This window comes from Sinocyclocheilus anshuiensis, unplaced genomic scaffold (assembly GCF_001515605.1).
Source record: "Sinocyclocheilus anshuiensis isolate Anshui unplaced genomic scaffold, SAMN03320099.WGS_v1.1 scaffold756, whole genome shotgun sequence".
NCBI classification, from domain to species: Eukaryota; Metazoa; Chordata; class Actinopteri; order Cypriniformes; family Cyprinidae; genus Sinocyclocheilus; species Sinocyclocheilus anshuiensis.
The window spans coordinates 240,125-259,640 of NW_015558581.1; the positions used below are offsets into that span (position 1 = coordinate 240,125).

At 38.3% G+C, this 19,516-nt stretch overlaps 2 protein-coding genes across 2 annotated transcripts in view; one reads left to right on the top strand and one right to left on the bottom strand.

Moving 5' to 3' along the window:
• LOC107679837 (chromatin assembly factor 1 subunit A-like) overlaps window positions 1-9,298 on the top strand; it is an 18,698-nt gene extending 9,400 nt beyond the window's left edge. The window contains exons 10-16 of the mRNA XM_016475530.1: window positions 1,951-2,031; window positions 2,131-2,232; window positions 2,305-2,551; window positions 2,980-3,118; window positions 7,893-8,190; window positions 8,270-8,354; window positions 8,436-9,298. Of these exons, the coding sequence (XP_016331016.1) occupies window positions 1,951-2,031; window positions 2,131-2,232; window positions 2,305-2,551; window positions 2,980-3,118; window positions 7,893-8,190; window positions 8,270-8,354; window positions 8,436-8,560 (1,077 nt within the window). The 3' untranslated portion in view covers window positions 8,561-9,298. The remainder of the gene's footprint in view (window positions 1-1,950; window positions 2,032-2,130; window positions 2,233-2,304; window positions 2,552-2,979; window positions 3,119-7,892; window positions 8,191-8,269; window positions 8,355-8,435) is intronic.
• A 1,385-nt stretch (window positions 9,299-10,683) lies between these two features.
• LOC107679838 (UBX domain-containing protein 6-like) lies at window positions 10,684-19,051 on the bottom strand. Its single transcript, XM_016475531.1, has 11 exons — window positions 18,822-19,051; window positions 17,706-17,857; window positions 17,561-17,625; window positions 15,393-15,521; window positions 15,223-15,320; window positions 15,061-15,136; window positions 14,902-14,986; window positions 14,606-14,825; window positions 14,390-14,520; window positions 11,308-11,456; window positions 10,684-11,234 (listed from the first exon to the last, which is right to left on the bottom strand). The coding sequence occupies exons 1-11, from the start codon at window positions 18,902-18,904 to the stop codon at window positions 11,109-11,111; spliced, it is 1,314 nt and encodes a 437-aa protein (XP_016331017.1). The 5' UTR covers window positions 18,905-19,051; the 3' UTR covers window positions 10,684-11,108.
• Window positions 19,052-19,516: the final 465 nt, after the last annotated feature.

Here is a 19,516-nt window from a genome sequence, read left to right on the forward strand (position 1 = left end):
CGTGGCCTCTGTATCGTGATACGTATCGTATCGTGACTTTACTGGTGATACACAGCCCTACACACATATGCTACACGCACGCACAGAGGGTTTTTTTCTTTTTGGGGGGTTTCTTGCTTTTAGACTAGTCGACTAGTCGGATACAAAACTTTCGTTTAAACGACAGTCAAATTAGTCGTCGCGCACATCCCTACCTGTTATATCGTCATTCCTTTCTCAACTGACTGTTCGCAAAGAGCTTGACTGACAGGCGACCTGACCAATCAGAACGCGGATATTATGTGCCGCTGCTGCTATCCGCCATCTTGCCCAACATCTACGGCCGGTCTCCATAGAAATCCGTTAAAACTGGGTAAAAAAGAGACTAAATTGAAACTTTTTCAATATAACTAAATATAAAAATATGCGGAGGGTTAAGCTGTGCTGTTGTTGGTTGCCACAGTAACGGCAATAAGCTAAGGAATTCCTTTAAAGTACTTGTTTTGCGCACCAGATTTGTCCATGTCCGGCGCTGTATGCATGGCTTGCAGTGCTTAACTCTTTCCACTTTTAAACAAAAAAATCAGTTTTATTCTAGCTTAAAGCATTCTTTTTTTTATCAACACTTGAATATAGGCAGGTTTCATAAAAAAATTCATTATTTTGAGCAAAAAGGTGAGAATCACATTTTTATCAAAAACTACATCTGGATAATATTCAGTATGATTATCAAAGCATAAATCCAGTAAATCGCTTCCATCAATAACTTCAAAGCTTCCACAGACATATACCACTTCCTGGATCAACATTTTACTCCGTAACATTATGCAGTTTTCATTTATATGCTGCCATTGTCCGGCGCTATATGCATGGCTTGCAGCGCTTCAGTTAAAATACTGAGTGTTAAAACGTGTGCTCTTATCATTCTGTGGACAAAATCCCGTGAACTTCGCCTGATCGGGAGCTGTATATGCACATGTGCGCTCATCTGTTTTCAGTGCAGCTAACCTCACGTTGCTTCATGTCATCTTCCCACTCATTAAACTATGACAGATCCTTTACTGCAAAAAGACACTATAAAGTGATGAAACTACGGTGCCATGTGCTTTTTAAAACCATTTTCACAGATTTCACGTTATATTGTTGGCTCGGAAAATATGTAAGTGCGCATGCCCAGTAGCCGCAGCTGTATCCCTTCTAGCCTTAACCACAAATCAGACAGGAGAGTAGATTAACTACGGTGACCTTAAACCTGAATAATGGTGTGTTCCGCGGTTGAAATAAAATACTTTCTGATGTTTATTCATGTTCATTTCGTGCTTTAAGTAAATATGAAAAGATGATGATCGGTCCACGTGTTTGAACTGAGGCAATACAGTGATCTGTCACGACACATTGAAGAGCCACAAAATGGTATTATTGTTTGAATTTCTTTAAAAATTACAAAATGTAAAAGCTGAGAGTCCTGAGACCTTGTTTCATATAAGAAGTAACCTGCTCTGTATTCTCTGTCGGCATGTTTTCAGTGTCCTCTTTGCTCTGCGATGTATTTTCCGCTGTGTGAGAACATGATTTGTAGTGTGAGAGCGGCATTGTTTGTCGGGGATGGCAACAGTAACTAAGGAGGGGTGGGTCTTTGCGAACGGTCAATTCCGTCTTTATCTCATTGTGAAAAAATGTAACTATATTATTGCCCTACGCTTTATATAAAGTTGGATATACAAGTATGTATATCCATGTACATGTGGTATACTCATGTTGGGAGAGACAGCAATCACAGCTGCTTGATTGCATGAATAAGTTGCAAAATGTAAATTAAATTACCCAGCTCTATCCTGCTAAATGCAACTATAAGGCATGAAGGCATTAGGATTCTAAACATGAACATGGTGGTTTTCTCTGAAGCTGCTTTGGTTTGACTTTATTATTTACCAAAGCTTCCATAGTAACCTGAAGTTTTTGTCTTATCAGGAGTTGCTGGATTATGAGGTGGACAGTGATGAAGAGTGGGAGGAAGAGGAACCAGGAGAGTCTCTGTCACACAGTGAGGGGGTGAGTGATATGACATCACTATTTCTGTAGTGACAAATTAGCCATTGTTGTCTGTATGTTTGAATATGGTGTTGACTTCAACCTGGCTTTTCCTTCCAGGATGATGACGATGAAGGAGGAGATGATGACGACGATGATGATGGGTTCTTTGTGCCCCACGGTTATCTGTCTGAAGGAGAAGGAGCACTTGAGGAAGATGAGGTATTTTAAACGTCCCCCTTCTTCAGTCGCCCCTTTCAGTCACGTCATGATGCTAATGGGCTGCTCTTGCAGGAGGGTGGAGATCCAGAGAAGCAGAAGGTGCGTCAGAGGATGAAGGCTCGTGAATGGGAGCATGAGCTGATGTCTAAAGGGAAGGTGAAGGTGTTGGAGGCGGTGGTACGCGGCTGCCTGTGGGACGGGGGAGAGCCTGCGCTGGACCTCCTGCAACCGTACGCTATCTGCATGCTTGAGCCTTTACCCAGAGACGAGCCCTGCACGCCTGAACAGGAACTCTCACGCCAACAGAGGAATGAGAAACGTGAGTACAGCATGTGTGCTTGTCTGTTATATGCCTGTTAGATTATAGACACATTAAGAAGCTAAAGTTTTCTCATCTGCAGTCTGTTGCTTTATGAAATTCTTGTTAAAATGAGTCTCTACGTGCAGTGCTCAAGTGTAAGATCATGCAAGGATGGCATTTGCTTTGTGATGAAGTGCGCACACTGTATTATAGGACGTTTTCAGCCTATTCACGCACACCATGAGTGGTGCAACAAAGCAGTGTGAATCACCAGTGAAAATTCACACCCAAAAATGGGCACACATGAATATTTTCATTATCCACTTTAAGTTTGCATACTTGAACAAAGCTGGAACTGTCTTCACTATATGCTTTAAATACAGTTGCACTGCAAAACCTCTCACATGTTTTGTTGTGCTGTTAATGCATTTTTCACTTCTCTTCAGTGCTGTCACAGCTGCTGCCCTTGCTGCATGGGAATGTGAACAGCAGTAAGGTCATAATCAACGAGTTCCTGGAGTTCTGTCGCCAGCAAGCATCCTCACCCACAGAAAGCCTGAGTTTTACTGACAGCGTCCCACCCAGGTAACCCAGCCTCACAGTGTCATACTGAAAATTAGCATCAACCTAGTTCCATTTGTTAACTATATTTCATGCATTAACTAACATTAGTCCCTTTCACATATACAGTCTTTGCTGGTAAATTACCGTTAAGGGATCATGTGTGAACAGGTCCTTTTCAAAAATACAGGTAAATTCGTTCCGGCAATTTACCAGTAAGAAAAGTTGTAATATTACCGGTAATGTGTGAACGCTGAACGAGATTACCGGTATGAGCACGCTGACATAAGGCGTCTATTCTGGGCCAATCATAACATTCTGACGCAGATTACATATTTACACTGCGCTGTGTAGTTCGGTTTGAAGTCGTCTAATACAGTGTCTAAGAGGTCAATTCCAGTTATGTCACAGAATTTACTGGTATTTTGAAACTGATGTGTGAATAGTGCTTTACTGGAAAAAAGATGTAATATCATTGCCTGTGCGAACAGTGCATTTTTGTATTTACTGGTAAAGTCGTTCCGGGAATTTTACGGCAATTTACTGGTATTACTGTGTGAAAGGGGCTCTTAACTAACAATGAGCAATACATTTGTTACAGTATTCATCTTTATCATTAAAAATACAGCTGTTTATTGTTAGTCTGTTAGCTCAGGTTCATTGAATAACATTAATAATTACAACTTTTGATTTTAATCATGTATTAGTAAGTGTTGGAATCAACATTAACTAAGATTAATAAATGCTTTGGAACTATTTTTCATTATTAGTTTGTTAAAGGTGGGGTAAGTGATTTCTGGTAGCCAATGTTGACATTTCAAATCACCAAAACAAACATGCCCCTATTTGGACAGCTCCGCCCCACAAATACATACGCAACCCAGGCAACGATTAATTCTGTGAAACAAAGCAAAATCGATGTTACACCGTGTCTACACCGGATGAGAGCGGCGCGACAAAATACTATAGAACTCATTATAATCAGTGATGCTGTCTACAGATGCACGACAAATCCCCGACAGAAAACTGCTGCTGCGTTCTATTTATTGTGTGACGTATTGAGACAAATTTCAAATGATTTTCAACGGTCGCTTTGTCGCATCCAGTGTAGACTGCTATCGAGCACTGGAAAGCTGATCCGATATTTACACGTGTCCTACTTCTTGCCTTATCGTAAGCCTTCTTTTGTTCCACAGACGTTTTCCTCTTTTGTTTTTTATCCACCATCTCTATCTTTCTGTCACTCGGCTCGCTAATGTCCGTCCTGTGCGCTGAACTCTCTCTCCTCCATAATCCCCGACAGAAAACTGCTGCTGCGTTCTATTTATTGTGTGACGTATTGAGACAAATTTCAAATGATTTTCAACGGTCGCTTTGTCGCATCCAGTGTAGACTGCTATCGAGCACTGGAAAGCTGATCCGATATTTACACGTGTCCTACTTCTTGCCTTATCGTAAGCCTTCTTTTGTTCCACAGACATTTTCCTCTTTTGTTTTTTATCCGCCATCTCTATCTTTCTGTCGCTCGGCTCGACTAATGTCCGTCTTTCGCTCTACATCATGAGTAGAAACGCCCCTTACTGCTGATTGGCTGCAAGTTTGTTTTGGTACTCGGCCCGACTCAGTTTTCTAAAGCGTTTTTGAAAAAATACATACCCCACCTTTAACAAATGTAGTTAACTGTTGTTAACATGGAACCGTATTGTAAAGGCCGGAACACACCAAGCTGACTTCAAAAGAACTAGCAGTGACGAAAGCCGACAGTGTTGTCGCCTCGCGTAGGCAGCATGTGGACAAAAAGCTGCACTTGAGCACACCACACAGACTACAGCCGACTGCAAACTAACACACGTGTTCTGCACCTGCGTGAGAGGAGTTGGCAGTCTATATCAGCAGCTATCAATAATATATATTTGTTAGCAGGGCCGCATTAAGACCGCACTGTGCCCCGGGGCTATGACTTACTGCAGGGCCCCCCATCACAATAATGATATATATACAGTGGGTACGGAAAGTATTCAGACCCCCTTCAATTTTTCACTCTTTGTTATATTGCAGCCATTTGTTTATCAGAGTTCTTCTTATTATAATTTTCATCATAAAGTATATCTATAATGAAATGCTAATCGACATTATCGACCATTATCACTGCTTAGAATACAATGAAATATTGTGTGCCTTAATTATTCTGTGTAAGAAGCCGCATCATCTCACAGAAGGATTTATTTCAAACACTTGACTGATGTTATGAAGTGAGTTTGGAGTAAAAACATGTTATTAAATGTGGTATTTTCACGTGCTCTCAGATGAAGCAGCATTTACTACACAGAGCCGTAGTTCACTGACAAGCTACGCAAACAGCTGTCATTATCGCAGAATGATTTCTTCGATTTTATTATCGCGCTATTAAATCGTCTGCGATAATGAATGCAATATTGTGTAGCTTGTCAGTGAACTACGGCTCTGTGTATTAAATTCTGCTCCATCTGAAAGCACGTGATGGAGATTAACTGCTGATTACAGAACCGGCTTTCCTGACAAGATGCGCATGACAATAGAATTCGATTAATCGTGCAGCCCTAATATTCGTCATTCAAAAGGAGAAACCGAAACAAGGATATACGCATATATACGAAATGTAAACAAAGCAGCGCTTGCTTACCATGTTGAATATCAGTTATGTTGATAACTAACTTCATTTTAAGTGGCTCATGTTGTTATGAAAATATTCACATATTGGAATGCTTGGGAAAGATCACGTAACATTAGAACAGCCTTCTGTCTTTGCCACCTTTGTTTACTTGCCCGTTTTCATCACTGTCACTTTAAATCTCGAGCACTGACTCATTCGCTAAACTTGAACATCCAATCAGAGTTCTCACTCGCCCGGCGGCCCCGACGCTGATTCAACATGCTGAATCGGGCAAACTGCTGCCGACATGTGGAACACCCCAAAGAAACCAGCTAACCAACAAACTATCCCGACAGACGCTTACCGATATTGCCCTACGGCCGACCGTCGGCTTGGTGTGTTTTAGATTTTTCCATTAGCTTTTGGATTATTGCAGAAAATAAATGCTGTGACCAACAAAAATTCATAATTTTATCTATCTTTAAAAATTAGCAGACCTTTTATTAATTTTGAAGCATAAATACAGAAATAAAAAAGCTAGTTGGGATATAAATTAACTACACCACGGCTGCATGACTTTAAAGGATTATTTCACTCCTGAATTAAATTTTCCGGATAATTTACTCACCCCCATGTCATCCAAAACTTTCATGTCTTTCTTTTTATCTTCAGTCAAAAAGAAATTAAGGTTTTTGAGGAAAACATTCCAGGATTTTTCTCCATATAGGGTAAACGTACCTATTAAGATCACGTACCCATTAAGCACACTTCCATATTTGAACTCAGATTATAAAAAGAAAAAATAATGTATTATCATACTTGATGTCTTAACAAATTGATGTTTGTTACTACATACCTCCTGTAATTTCAAGTCAATCAGATCAGTGCACACTGAGATATGAGTATCCATGTGTTTACGCTGCCTGGCAGCCATTCTGAAAGCTGTCTGAAAACTTTCACCGAAAGAGCTCCTTAAATGTGCATTTTTTAGATATTTAAGCCTTTATTTTGGGTAAGTCTAGATGTTGCAATGTGCTTAAATGGCACTTCATTATGAATATATAACTGATCGACTTGAATGCCTTGTTGCTTGATTTTTCTGTTCTGTTTTTTTTTTTTGATTGACTTTGTACATTAAAAAATTTTTTAAATTATTCTTTAAAATTGTTATTATTGTTTAAAATAAACAAGATTTTTTTATAAAACATGATGTGAGCTTAATGGGAACAGGGGTGTGCTTAAAGGGTACAAACATGTACCCATTAAGCACAGCCGGACTTTTTGAATTTAATGATGTATATCTTAATTGAAATGCTTTTGTCATTTAAAATAAAATATTTTTGTGTGAGAGATTAATATTTTATTTGAACATAACTTTTTGTACTGAAACCAATATCTTGTGCACTAAAAATGTCTCAATGTAGATTTTGGTGAGCTTAATAGGTACGTTTACCCTAGTGGGCTTCAATGGGGATCAGTGGGTTGAAGGTCCAAATTGCAGTTTCAATGCAGCTTCAAAGGGCTCTACACGATCCCAGCCAAAGAATAAGGGTCTTATCTAGTGAAACGATCGGTCATTTTCTTAAATTTTTTTTTTAGATTGTATATGTTTTAACCACAAATGCTCATCTATTTGGACCTTCAACCCGTTGGCCACCACTAATTATCAGGATTTTTTTATTCTGGAAGTGAACTAATCCTTTAAGCTTCTGACTCTTTCAGTCTTTATTTAAAATCTACAAGTTGGAAAGTTTGAGTAGTTTGCAAGAGCTAAAAGTGGACTAGTGAGTCAGATGAGTTTTCCTGTTTTGTGTGATAACATTTAATGTCCCCGATAACATCAGCAGTTCCCTTTAGTCACTTGTTAGCAACCGCCTGTTGAAAGGCATATTCAAGCTTAGAAAAATAACAGTGAACATTACTGATGCATTTTATGAAAATATCTGGGTTTCAGCAGTCATCATTCCTGCAACACACTATTGATAAATTTCTTTGGAAATATGTGGCTATTTTGGTGTATATTTCTGTGTAAATCAATGACTCGTTTGCCTGGAAAACATGTTGTCATTGGCTTCCAGTTTTTTTTTTTTTTTTTGGCAGCATGTCAGAATATTACGAAGCAACACAAAACACATTTCTAAGCATATTGTTTTGGTTTGCCAAAAGGATCCACGTCAGGCGTATCATAAAGGAGCACGCCGTGTACAAAAAGCGCTCCACTTACAGACGATGCTGCTGGTATGTGCATCCAGAAGTTCTGGCCCGTCATTCTCAGGAGGCCTTGCCCGTTCCCTGCCAGTGGACCTACCTCACCTTCGGCGCTCAGATCACCCATGACGAGCACGCCGGCTCACAGGGCAACTCGCCCACCGCATCCAGCTCCACCACACCCTCCAGCAAGAGGAAAAGCGCCAGCAGCCACTCCATCACGAAGTACATGAAGAAATGTGGCGACTCTGAACAGGTGCAGTGGTGAAGACTTTCTTTCTTTCCTTACTGTTTGTCTTCTGCTAACTTTGCTGTTTTTTACACAACAAATTCAGACTGAGGCCATGGAGACCGATGGCTTCCAAGCAGACACTGAAGATGATGAAGACGATGATTGTATCATCATTGGGGAACAATCTGGTTGGTATATGTTGCTAATAAAGCTTGACAACAAACAAATCTGCCAGAATAAGCTTGATAAAGGTGTTTTTTTCCTCTTAGGATCCTCTGAACAGGATGCCAACATGTCCTTGCAACAAACCGAGGGGGAAACGGAGCCCATGGACACGAATGCATCCGAAACTGCTGCTCTTGCCCTACCCTGCCTCACCCCAGCCACCGCCTGAGATCTGACCCCTTCCTGTTGGGTTTGCATGCACGTGAACCAGACGCTCAAAATCTGATCTACAGTTCGAAGGATCACACAGTATTTAAGGTCCCCAGAATGAATAATTTGTCTCCTCTTCAAGTGAAGGTCTGTTAGATGGTGTACCGTTCTTCTTTATAGGTGAGGTCCCACTTTTTGAAAGCTCTGCTGGTACATTCATCAGCTCTGACACCAATCAGGAGGTTGATGCTCTCTGCTGGGCTCAGTGCTCGGCACCTTGTTTTAAATCCTTTATTTTTTTTTTTTAATTCAGAATACTTGAACTGGTGTACGTCTTTCAAAAATAATGACAATTGAAATATATTGCACTTTTATATTCCATTTCTGTTTCTTTCTTTCTTTTGCCCCCATCGTAACTTCTTTAGCCCACCAGAAGTCTTTCCCTTGTTTTCTTTTCCAAGAGGTTTTGTATAAAAACAGCATCGCATTGCCCAGGCTACCATACGTGGTGTAAATACTATTTTTGGTTTTTTGAAAAATGGTGTAGAAATGGTGTAGAAACTAAAATAGTAGGTGGCCGTCCAATATGGGGAAAAAACAGCAGCATTTTGGCGAAGTGTTTTCTTAATTGTCTCGAAAGCTAAGTGTTTTCTTAATTGTCTCTAAAGCCAAGTGTTTTCTTAATTGTCTCGAATAAACTGCACCGTAGTTTGCAGTTGTATTGGGTTTCCTACAAAGCTTGTTTAAATAAAGCATTATTTAAAAATGAACAACTTTTAATATGTTGTTAACGAACGTTTTTCTTCCAAGTGATCACATGATGTTTGGTTTCTTTCACATACACTCATCTGACAATGCATTTTATTTCATACATTACATCAAATGCAACAGAACAACATTTTATACTTGACAAAATAGTGTAAAATACAAGCACTGATCATTTTTAAAATAGCATGGTTTAATAAAGAAACAAGCACGTGACAACGATCTTCTGCAACAGAATCAGTCTAATACCCAAAGTATTCACCTTGTTTTTAACGTAAAATTGGGTGCACTTTTAACTTGACACTGCAAGCTTTTCGGTGTCAGCCGCTTTACAAAAACAGTCTACTGTGCTGCATGATATTGCAAACTGGTATTTGTTATAAATATTGTTACATTTATTATCGTAATTATAAACACTGGTTTGTAGTGGGGTTTTTTTTGTTTTTTTTACAGTTTACTGCACTGTATTAAAGTTATTTACCTACAGCGGCTAATGAAGAGGAAGTCGCACATTCACAGTAAATGGTTTTTGTGTTTAAAAATAAGGTGGACCGTTGATGCCATCGCGTAGCCTTTCAAAGTATATATTTCATTTATTAGCATTTGTTAGTGTGTGTGAACACAGACTAGAAAGATCAAAACTTATCTAGTGTCTGCGCTATTTCTCTCCAGAAGTTATCCATCTTATTTTTAACGCAAGTGCGTGCGTGCGTGGCCATTTGTAAATATGCGAGGCTTCCGGTGTCAATCACTTAGTTACTTTACCTGTACAAAAAGCGGCATTATGCTGCTTAATATTCCAAACTAATGTTTTATATTATTTAAATATTAACCATAAACACACTGGTTTGTAGCGCAAATAGTTTTACCGTTTACTGCACTGTTATTCTAGTTTACACAGAAGCAAATGAAGCAGAAGTCTCACACATTCACAGAAAACGGCTTACTTTAGAGTTGCAAACCGTTCCATATTATGGGTTTCTTTTTAACTATGAACCAATAGGCCGGGTCAGTGTTGCCACCTTGTGGACAAAATAATTGGTGCAGAAAATCTGGATGAAATTTATGCTGCATGTGCTTTATGCATTAAAACTGAAGTATACTTTGGGCTTAATTATGCAAGTCAATTAACGGACATGGTGACAAGTGAAACGAGTGGACGTTTAGCTGCATTAGGAGGTATATTGTTGTTGGAGACCAGAGCTTTTCGTCTAATTTAAGTTGCGTTGTAACATTCATGCGTAGTTTCATTTACGTTAAGCAGGAAACAAAACATTAATACCACAAAAGACAGAACTTGGTAGAGCTCATGTTAGATCAGTGCTTCTGCCACAATGAGATTTCATATAGTTTCATTTACGTTAAGCAGGAAACAACATTAATACCACAAAAGACAGAACTTGGTAGAGCTCATGTTAGATCAGTGCTTCTGCCACAATGAGATTTCATGGTACATCAAGATTTCTCTCTTTCAGCAGTAGCTAAAAAGTGCTTTACATTACAACAGATCCTCTCACAGACCATTTCCAATCGAACTGGTCATGTTACCTCAAGCAACAATGCATTATAAAATACGACATTGTTGGGAAATTGGCCCATAAGGTGCTAACGCTCCTCATAACATCACTGACAGGAAAAACTCCTGCGTTTAGTACCATATAAATCCACCTAGCACATGCTGTGGACACAATCAGTGCATCAGGCCCATCCTGTGAAACCGTGTGGGATTGTGGTGGTGGACGATGGGAGAAACTCGCGAGAGAGCGCAGGCGGGGACAGCAGTGACTGGGGAGACTAAATGTTCAGCTCAGGGTCTTGATGTTCTCTGACAGTGCGGCTTTAAGCAGAACAGCTGTCTTTCCTCCAGCGGCAGTGATGTCTGCCTGCACTGCGGCGTCCCATGAAAAGGTCAGCTCGGCTGCTGGGGCCTGGAAGGTGAAAACAAATTGATCATTTTGTATCGAATTAAACATTGTGGACTTTTGTTTAAACTTGACTTACCAGGTTGCACTCATTCAGAGCCAATTCCTCATCATCCTTTAGTTTTTGTCCTCTGGGTGCCATCAGCTCAAAGGGTTGCCAGCCGTTCTCCAGAGAATCACGCACAAATTGGTACAACGCTGCCACCCTCTCCCACGCCAGGAAAGTGCCTGCAGAGCATTTCAAATTGAGGTTAAGCTGAAGAACAAGTTTGTCAAAAGACAACAGACATCTATGGGGCAAAGCATTCTGGAGTGTTTAAAGTCGGCATGAAATCAAAATTGACTTTATTTACTAGCGCACATTGCTAGTCTTGATGTTAACAGTTAATCCGCTGAAAAAAATAGTTTGTCTTGGTAATCTTTAATAAAAATCTGAACATTTGCTTCCGCTCTGGAATGGCAGTCCTTCTCTGATGATGTCAGTTTGACGGCTTGGGCAGAATATCCTTTTAAACACACCCCTCCAACCGTTAATTTGATATGAGTGAGAGACAGAGAGGAGGAGCGCCAAAATAAAACCATGCCCTCTATTCAATATTCCGTTTCAGAAGGAAATACGTCACTACACTGAAATAAAGTCGGCAGCAACTTCCGGTTCATGCGGACTTTAAATGCATCAATGTGCAACTTTTGTGAAACACATTTGACCAAAAATGTTATTTGAGACCATGGGGTGTCATTCAAACTTTTTATGCTAGGAGCCTCTGAAAGACCCCTTTTCCTAATAAAAAAAAAATAAAAATAAAAATATATATATAAAATAACACTACAAAAACAGTACATTTGAATTTAGAATGAATATATTATTGGTGTTAATTATTATGAGTAAAATAATTAGTTAAACAATGGCTGTGAATAGAATAATTGAGATTAATCTCATTTTATATTCAGGATTAAGTTATTTTACTATTTTGACAATTGTGTTTTTTTAAAACTTTCCTTTTCTGTTTACTACTATATTACAATATAAGACTAAATAAAATGTAATATAATATTTTTATAAAGACATACATGTGTGTTAAATAACAATAACAAATATTTGGTTCTGGCTGCCAAAAGAATAAAACACTTTAATTTTATATATTCTGTTTTCATTTTTCTTAACTTTTCTGTGTACTACTATAACACAACAACAACAACAACAAAAAATATAATTTATAAATAAAAACGTGTGATAAATAGTATAGGCAAAATATTAGGTTAAACTATGGAATACAATAATTGTTTTAATACCATTTTATAAAGTCAATTTTATATATTTTTATTTCATTTTTACACTATTTTTTTCTTTGCTGTTTACTATTATATTACAATAAATTACAATACAAAATATTAAAAATATATTTCATTTATAAAAATATAAAGTTGCATTAAATATTTTGAGAAAATAGTTGGTTAGAATAAAATAATTTCATTTTTAAATTCAATTTGATATATTTAATATATTATTTTTTATTTTATTTCATTTTTGCACAATTTTTCCTAAACTTTTCTGTTTACTACATATTGGACAGACGGAATACTACTAGGTGGATGAGCATAATTCTCATAGGTGGATTTGTCTTGCTATTGGTATGTACATACCTCGATACACACATAATATGTATGCCACTAATTTTATACGTTTTATGTATATATACTAGGGCTGTCAATCGATTAAAATATTTAATCGTGATTAATCGCATGATTGTCATGAGTTAACTTGTGATTAATCCCAACTTAATCGCACATTTTTATCTGTTCTAAATGTACCTTAAATAAACACTTTTCAAATTTTGAATACTCTAATCAACATGGGCATGGACAAATATGGATGCTTCATGCAAATGTATGATTATTAGTAAAACCATACTCAACAGAGCATGAAGAGTAGACCTGTTTCAAAGGTCAGATGTTTTTCAAATAACTTGTTCATTAGACACATGAAAAATACCAGGTTCCCATTACTTCTCTTTCTTTGCACTGAGCAATTTACTTACACAAGCCTGTTTACATTTTCACACTACAGGGCAGCTCAGGAACATGCTGTACATTTATTATTTATTATTACATTTGTTTGCCTCTCTGTGCCCACAAACCATATTTTAATGCAGCCAAATTCTCAATAAAACTGTTTTCATTGATATATTTCACTGTTTCTGTTGTCATACAACGGAATGAATATGAAATAGTGACTGAAACGCGACCCATTAAAGTAGACATATTATGCCCCTTTTTACAATATGTAATATAAGTCTCTGGTGTCCCCAGAATGTGTCTGTGAAGTTCCAGCTCAAAATACTCCACAGATCATTTATTATATCATTTTGAAAATGCCTATTTTGAGTGGAAGCAGAAACACGCTGTTTTTCGGGCCTGTCTCTTTAAATGCAAATGAGCTGCTGCTCCCCGCCCACTTTTCCAGAATAGAGGTGCGCCATTACAGCTCGGACCTGCTTAAAACATCAGTTTTGGTTCAGATTATCATGTTTATCGCGCTGAAATCATGCGTTTTACGTTTACGTTAAAAACACACACTAGTTACAAAAACAGTTGGTTATGTCTGAAGGTAAACTGTTGGGGAAATAAATCTTATTTTAGATCTGTGTGGCAGCAGCAACATACAGTAAATAAATCATTAAATCCTCTGCTCTCTTGAGATTAATCTTTTTCATGTTTCCTTGGTTGCTAGATGCACCAGAGACCTTATTATAGCACTTAAAACCTGGAAAAGTCACCTTTAAGACTTCATAACCAGCTTTCCCTTTCAAGACGTTAATCTGCACAAAAATCCTGATTTATAATCGGGTCGTAGTCTGATAAAATCAAATAGGCTACACATAAGATAAAGACAATAGCTGTGCTGTGATTTCGGCTATACTTGCATGTAAAATGAGAGAAGCAACATAATATCTGGTTTAACTGAAAGCGCTGCTTTTTTTGGGGGAAAAAAAAGAAGCTAAATCTAGTTGGCAGCACTGTGTATCTCCATTTCTCCAAACAGAAAATTTGCGCTGCGTTAATCGTGCGTTAATAAAATTAGTGCAGTTAAAATGTATTTGCGTTAATGCATTATAAACGCGTTAATTTTGACAGCCCTAATATATACATAAACTACTAACCCTGGAGTATATTTCCATCCGGTAACCGCACTCTCAGAAGCGCATAGTTGTACTTCCTTCTCTCCCTCTGCTCATCTTTCTCACGCATGGCTTTCGTTCGCAGCATTGCATTTCTCTCCACGACTTCACTCCTGCCATGAAGGAAGATCATAAAAACACGGTGAGACTTTACTGGCTTAGACAGCACAACTGCTACTGTTGTTGATTGTTCTTTACTTCAGTTGCTGTTCTTTTTTCAGTTCCTCCGCAGTCAGATTGTAGAAGTCTGGAGGAAGCTTGAAGTGTGTGGCGTGCTGTGAGGGTCTGAAGACCTGCGGCTGACGGTCCAGCTTGGCTCTGACCGGCTCGCCCTTCTGCAGCCGCTCCAAATGAGCCTTCATCTGCTCCAGAGCCTCTGATTCCTGCGCCGGCAACACCAGGAACTCCTCAGTCGTGTCTGAGAGACATGTGAGGACTTGGCGTCAAAGATATTACAGACTTTACATTTAAATATAATGCTCTTCATATATTACCTTCGCTGTCCACCGGCAATGTGGTGCTTTCAAATCCCAACGCCTGAAGACACTCGCGAGATCCTTCAATCCCACTGACCTTCTCCTTTATGAGGAAAACAACAAAATATGAGCGAATTTGCTTTTTTCTCTCAATCCTGACAGTGAAAACGCTCATACCTGAAACACTTTGTTGCTAAGTTTGATCTTCCTGTACTTTTCCTCAGTCGGATTCTTACAGATGTTTTCGATGTACCTGTGTCCACACATTGAGTTTCAGTTGAACATTATACAAACACGCTGAGATACTGTCGAGCAAATTTTGAATTAAATAGTCCTCACTTGCTAATGACGTCAACGGCAGCCTTTACTTTCTCTTTGTCTTTATTAAAGGTGTGAATCATCATAATGGAGGCCTCTATCGCATCCTCTGAGAAGCTCTGAGAAGAAAGAAGAATGTTCAGTAACTTCCAAATGGAATCTCTTCAAGATTTTGGCTGTAATAAGCTCACCATTAGAATGGCTTCCTTTATGTGCATCTCTTTTTCAGTCTTTGTTAAGGTTTTTCCAGTGAGAGGACAGATGAAGAAAACTCCCGGCACTGAGAAACAAGATGGATCCTTTTGTGGAACACAGGCCCCCTTGAAAAGGTACAAATAAATACGGTCAGTAAGAGAGTAATGCTGCTGTTGAAATGATCTGAACTCTTAAAGGGACAGGTCACTCAAAAATGAAAATTCTATCATCATTTGTTTACAGTTCCTATGGAACACAAAGAGAACCATTTTGAAGGATGGAGTGGCCTCCAAAAAGGCTCTTATTAGGGCTGTAACGATTTAGTTTTGTGAAACTATACATAAAACATATTTGCATGAAACAAATTCACTCTCTGCCAGCAGGTGGCGCTTATGGAACAGTGGCAAGGAAAGAAGACAGAATTTCACTTTCTATAATGTTCTCATTATAATGTTTATGGCAGATTTGTGCTATATTTTCATCTACGTTATCAAGTGATTCCTGAAATCGCCTGCGCGTTTTCGAAGCCATACGAACAATTTTAATTGAAGTGTGCCTACTGTTGAACAAATATGATGAAAAAAAGCACTATTGCATTATTATAACATCAGTATTTATAAACATCTTATGACCGTCTCAAATAACTCAGATAGTCAATATCGGGCATTGGATTTGAGCATGAAACTAAACACTGGTAATATGCATGTTAATAAATATTAATATCCCAACGCATCCTATATTAGATTAATCTGTATGTAGCTAACCGACATCACTACGTGATTTCGAAGCCATGCTTCTCTCTCTTCTCACGTCTGGACCGCATGCTGTGGCAAGCTAAAAATTAAGTTAATAATACTTTTGACAAAAAGGTTTAAAATGATGTACACTCACATGCACATAGTGGTGGCAGAAAAACACTGGCAACAAGTAGAGGGAAACGGGTAAAATACATGGAATAAGAGAAAAATGTATTGTTGTGCCTTTGGATGTCAGAATAAGAATGCAAATCATTTTTATAGAATACTGTCCTCAAAGATGCCATTTGAAGCTAAACGCAGACGTTAAACAGACAGACTATGGATGAAACCTGCTATGATTACCCTACTTTAAAAGCATACATTTTTAAGACATTTTTACATAACATTTACCTATTTTATCTCACAATTCTGAATAACTCGATTTAACTCAACCATTGCGAGTTTGTCAATTCTGAGGAGAAAAAGCCAGAAGTGTGGGATATAAACTTATGATTCTGAGGGGAAAAGAGAGAATGAGAAAAAAAGAGAGTTGTTTTCCCTTATCAGAATTGTGAGATATAATCTCGGAATTGCGAGAAAAATATAAACTCAAAATTACCTTTTTTATTCTTTTATTCCATGGCTTCCATAGACTGCTACTTTAAAACTGACATTTTTCTGCCACCAAAAAACGTCATCACTGTTTGCAAACACCGAAATTGGTCTGTAAGTAGCCTAAAAAAGGTTTACATATATCCGGAACGCTATTCCAGCCTTAGTATATATCCCATCATGCATCATGTCATGAAATAAATCACGAGACTTTTTGCTGTGATCTCATGAGATCATGGAAACCTTTCCAGTGTAAGTTAAATATTAACATAATAATTAGATATTACATAGAATTTGGTAGTAAAACAAAGTGTTGCTTGTTTTCTTGGTGCAAAGATGAGTAGTGGTGATATTTATTTTGTACAACATTTGCAACTGCTTTTTATCACTTAATTAGAAGCACCACAAATTAAAATGTGTCATGTTATAGGGACTACTGAACAGGCATTTAGAAGTTGATTTTAAAATGCAACGCATTTCAAATAAAAATAAAGCTATAAGTGTGTCCCATCAAGTAATGAAAAGTTCTACACACACTTGTGGTCTTCATCCTCACTTGAACACTTGACCCAAATACAGGAAATACGACATACAAGTAGTCAAGTGGTCAAGTGCAAAGACCCCAAGTGTGGGTATTTGGACAAGACATCTACATAAGGGTAGTCCACCCTCATGGTGGCTACCATGTTTAGATCACATAATCTAACTTTCAGTCAACATATCAGCAAAAACATTTGGTTTTGCGTGATCCTGAATCAGAATAAAGTCAAATCGGCCAGCTAAATGCAGACAAAAACTGCATATGCCAGACTTGCCTCGACATCAGTGTTCTTCAGACTGGCCGCTGTGGCAGCCACCTCTGCTTCAAGTTCTCGCTTCACTGAAACACAACGACAAAATGTGACTAAAATTCCCTAATATTTTCTGATTTCTGAGTACAAAAAAAATGTAATAATCTACCCTGATTCCTTATGGCATCGTGGGACGTTTGCACCTTCGGCCGGTGCTGTTGCTCGATCCTGGCGAGCGCCGCGGCCCCTGCTCTGTGCGCGCCCTCAGTGGCCGCTTTTCTGGGCGCTCCGTGAGGAGCCTGTGGGGCTTGAGGTTTAGAGCTGCAGGAGAAACCAGATATGTGACCTTGGAGCACAAAACCAGTCTTAAGTAGCACGGGTATATTTGTAGCAATAGCCAACAATACATTGTATGGGTCAAAATGATCAATTTTTCTTTTATGCCAAAAATCATTAGGATATTAAGTAAAGATCATGTTCCATTAAGATATTTTGTAAATTTCCTACCGTAAATATATCAAAACTTAATTTTTGACAAGCAATATGCATTGCTGAGAACTTCATTTGGACAGCTTTAAAGGCGATTTTCTCAATATTTAGATTTTTTTGCACCCGCAGATTCCAGATTTTCAAATAGTTGTATCTCGGCCAAATATTGTCCTATCCTAACAAACCATACATCAATGGAAAGCTTATTTATCCACCTTTCAGACGATGTATAAATCTCAATTTCAAAAACTTGACCCTTATGAGTTTTGTGGTCCAGGGTCACATATCACCCACTCATATCTGTGCTTAAAACCGTTGCTGTAACCAATAACATCACTGAAGCAGCAGTGACTAAACCACTCCCACGTGACTAACTCGAGACCTTTACTAAGCCTGTTACCCTATCAGTAATTATAGCGATAAGGTTAAACTCACAAGTCGAATATTATTCTGTGTAATGTTAGTTAAAACAGTAAAAACACTGATACATTTAGCACACACTATACATGTTTCCATGCGTCATCTGCAGATATGATTATGTTAGAAATGCAGTCAGACAGGTATAGATGCACTTTGTTCAGATTTCTGTACATTACAATAGATTTCAGGTGTAAAATAATAGCTAACTTTCACTTTTAACTGTTTCAAATGCGAAAAAGTCTATAATAAGAAAACATGTTTTTCGATGTATCGTGATCTGATCATAAAAACTCGTTATGTCTAATTAAGGTTCAGTTTAATGTAGAAGTGTGGTTGTCATGACAGTCTCAAGAACATCTGATCTTTGAACTGTTACCTGCCGTCATCTGTAAGTTTCTTTCCTGGCCCTGCGGACTTGAATTTTATATCCTTCTTGAAGTCGTCGAAAAACTTCTTCATTCTTAGCGATACACTGTGTGCAAAAAAATGTTTTTCAAAAATGAAAAATAAGTTGTTCTGATTTATTTATAACTGTCAGACACGCCACCACCCAAGCGACGTGTTTACAACAGGAAGAGGACAGACTCTGAGGACAGACTTGTTTTATGGCGGGTGGCATCCAACGTTAAGGTGCATTACCGCCACCTACTATACTGGAGTGTGGACCAAGGACGGACTCTCAACCGGAAACATGCTCATAACGCGGTCGTGACGCAAACATTGGGTTTTAGCGACATCAAGCGGAGGGGAGTGACAGATCCTTAAAATATTATTACGAGAATTTTGTCATCATTATTGTAAGGTGTGATTTGCTTTCCTCCCCTTGTCTGTCTATCTATCTATCTATCGATCTATCTATCTATCTATCTATCTATCTATCTATCTATCTATCCATGTGTGTGTGTGTCTATCTATCTATCTATCTATCTATCTATCTATCTATCTATCTATCTATCTATCTATCCGTCTATCTATCCGTCTATCTATCATCTAGCTATCCATCTAGCTATCTATCTGTCTGTCTATCTATCTATCTATCTGTCTATCTATCTATCTATCTATCTATCTATC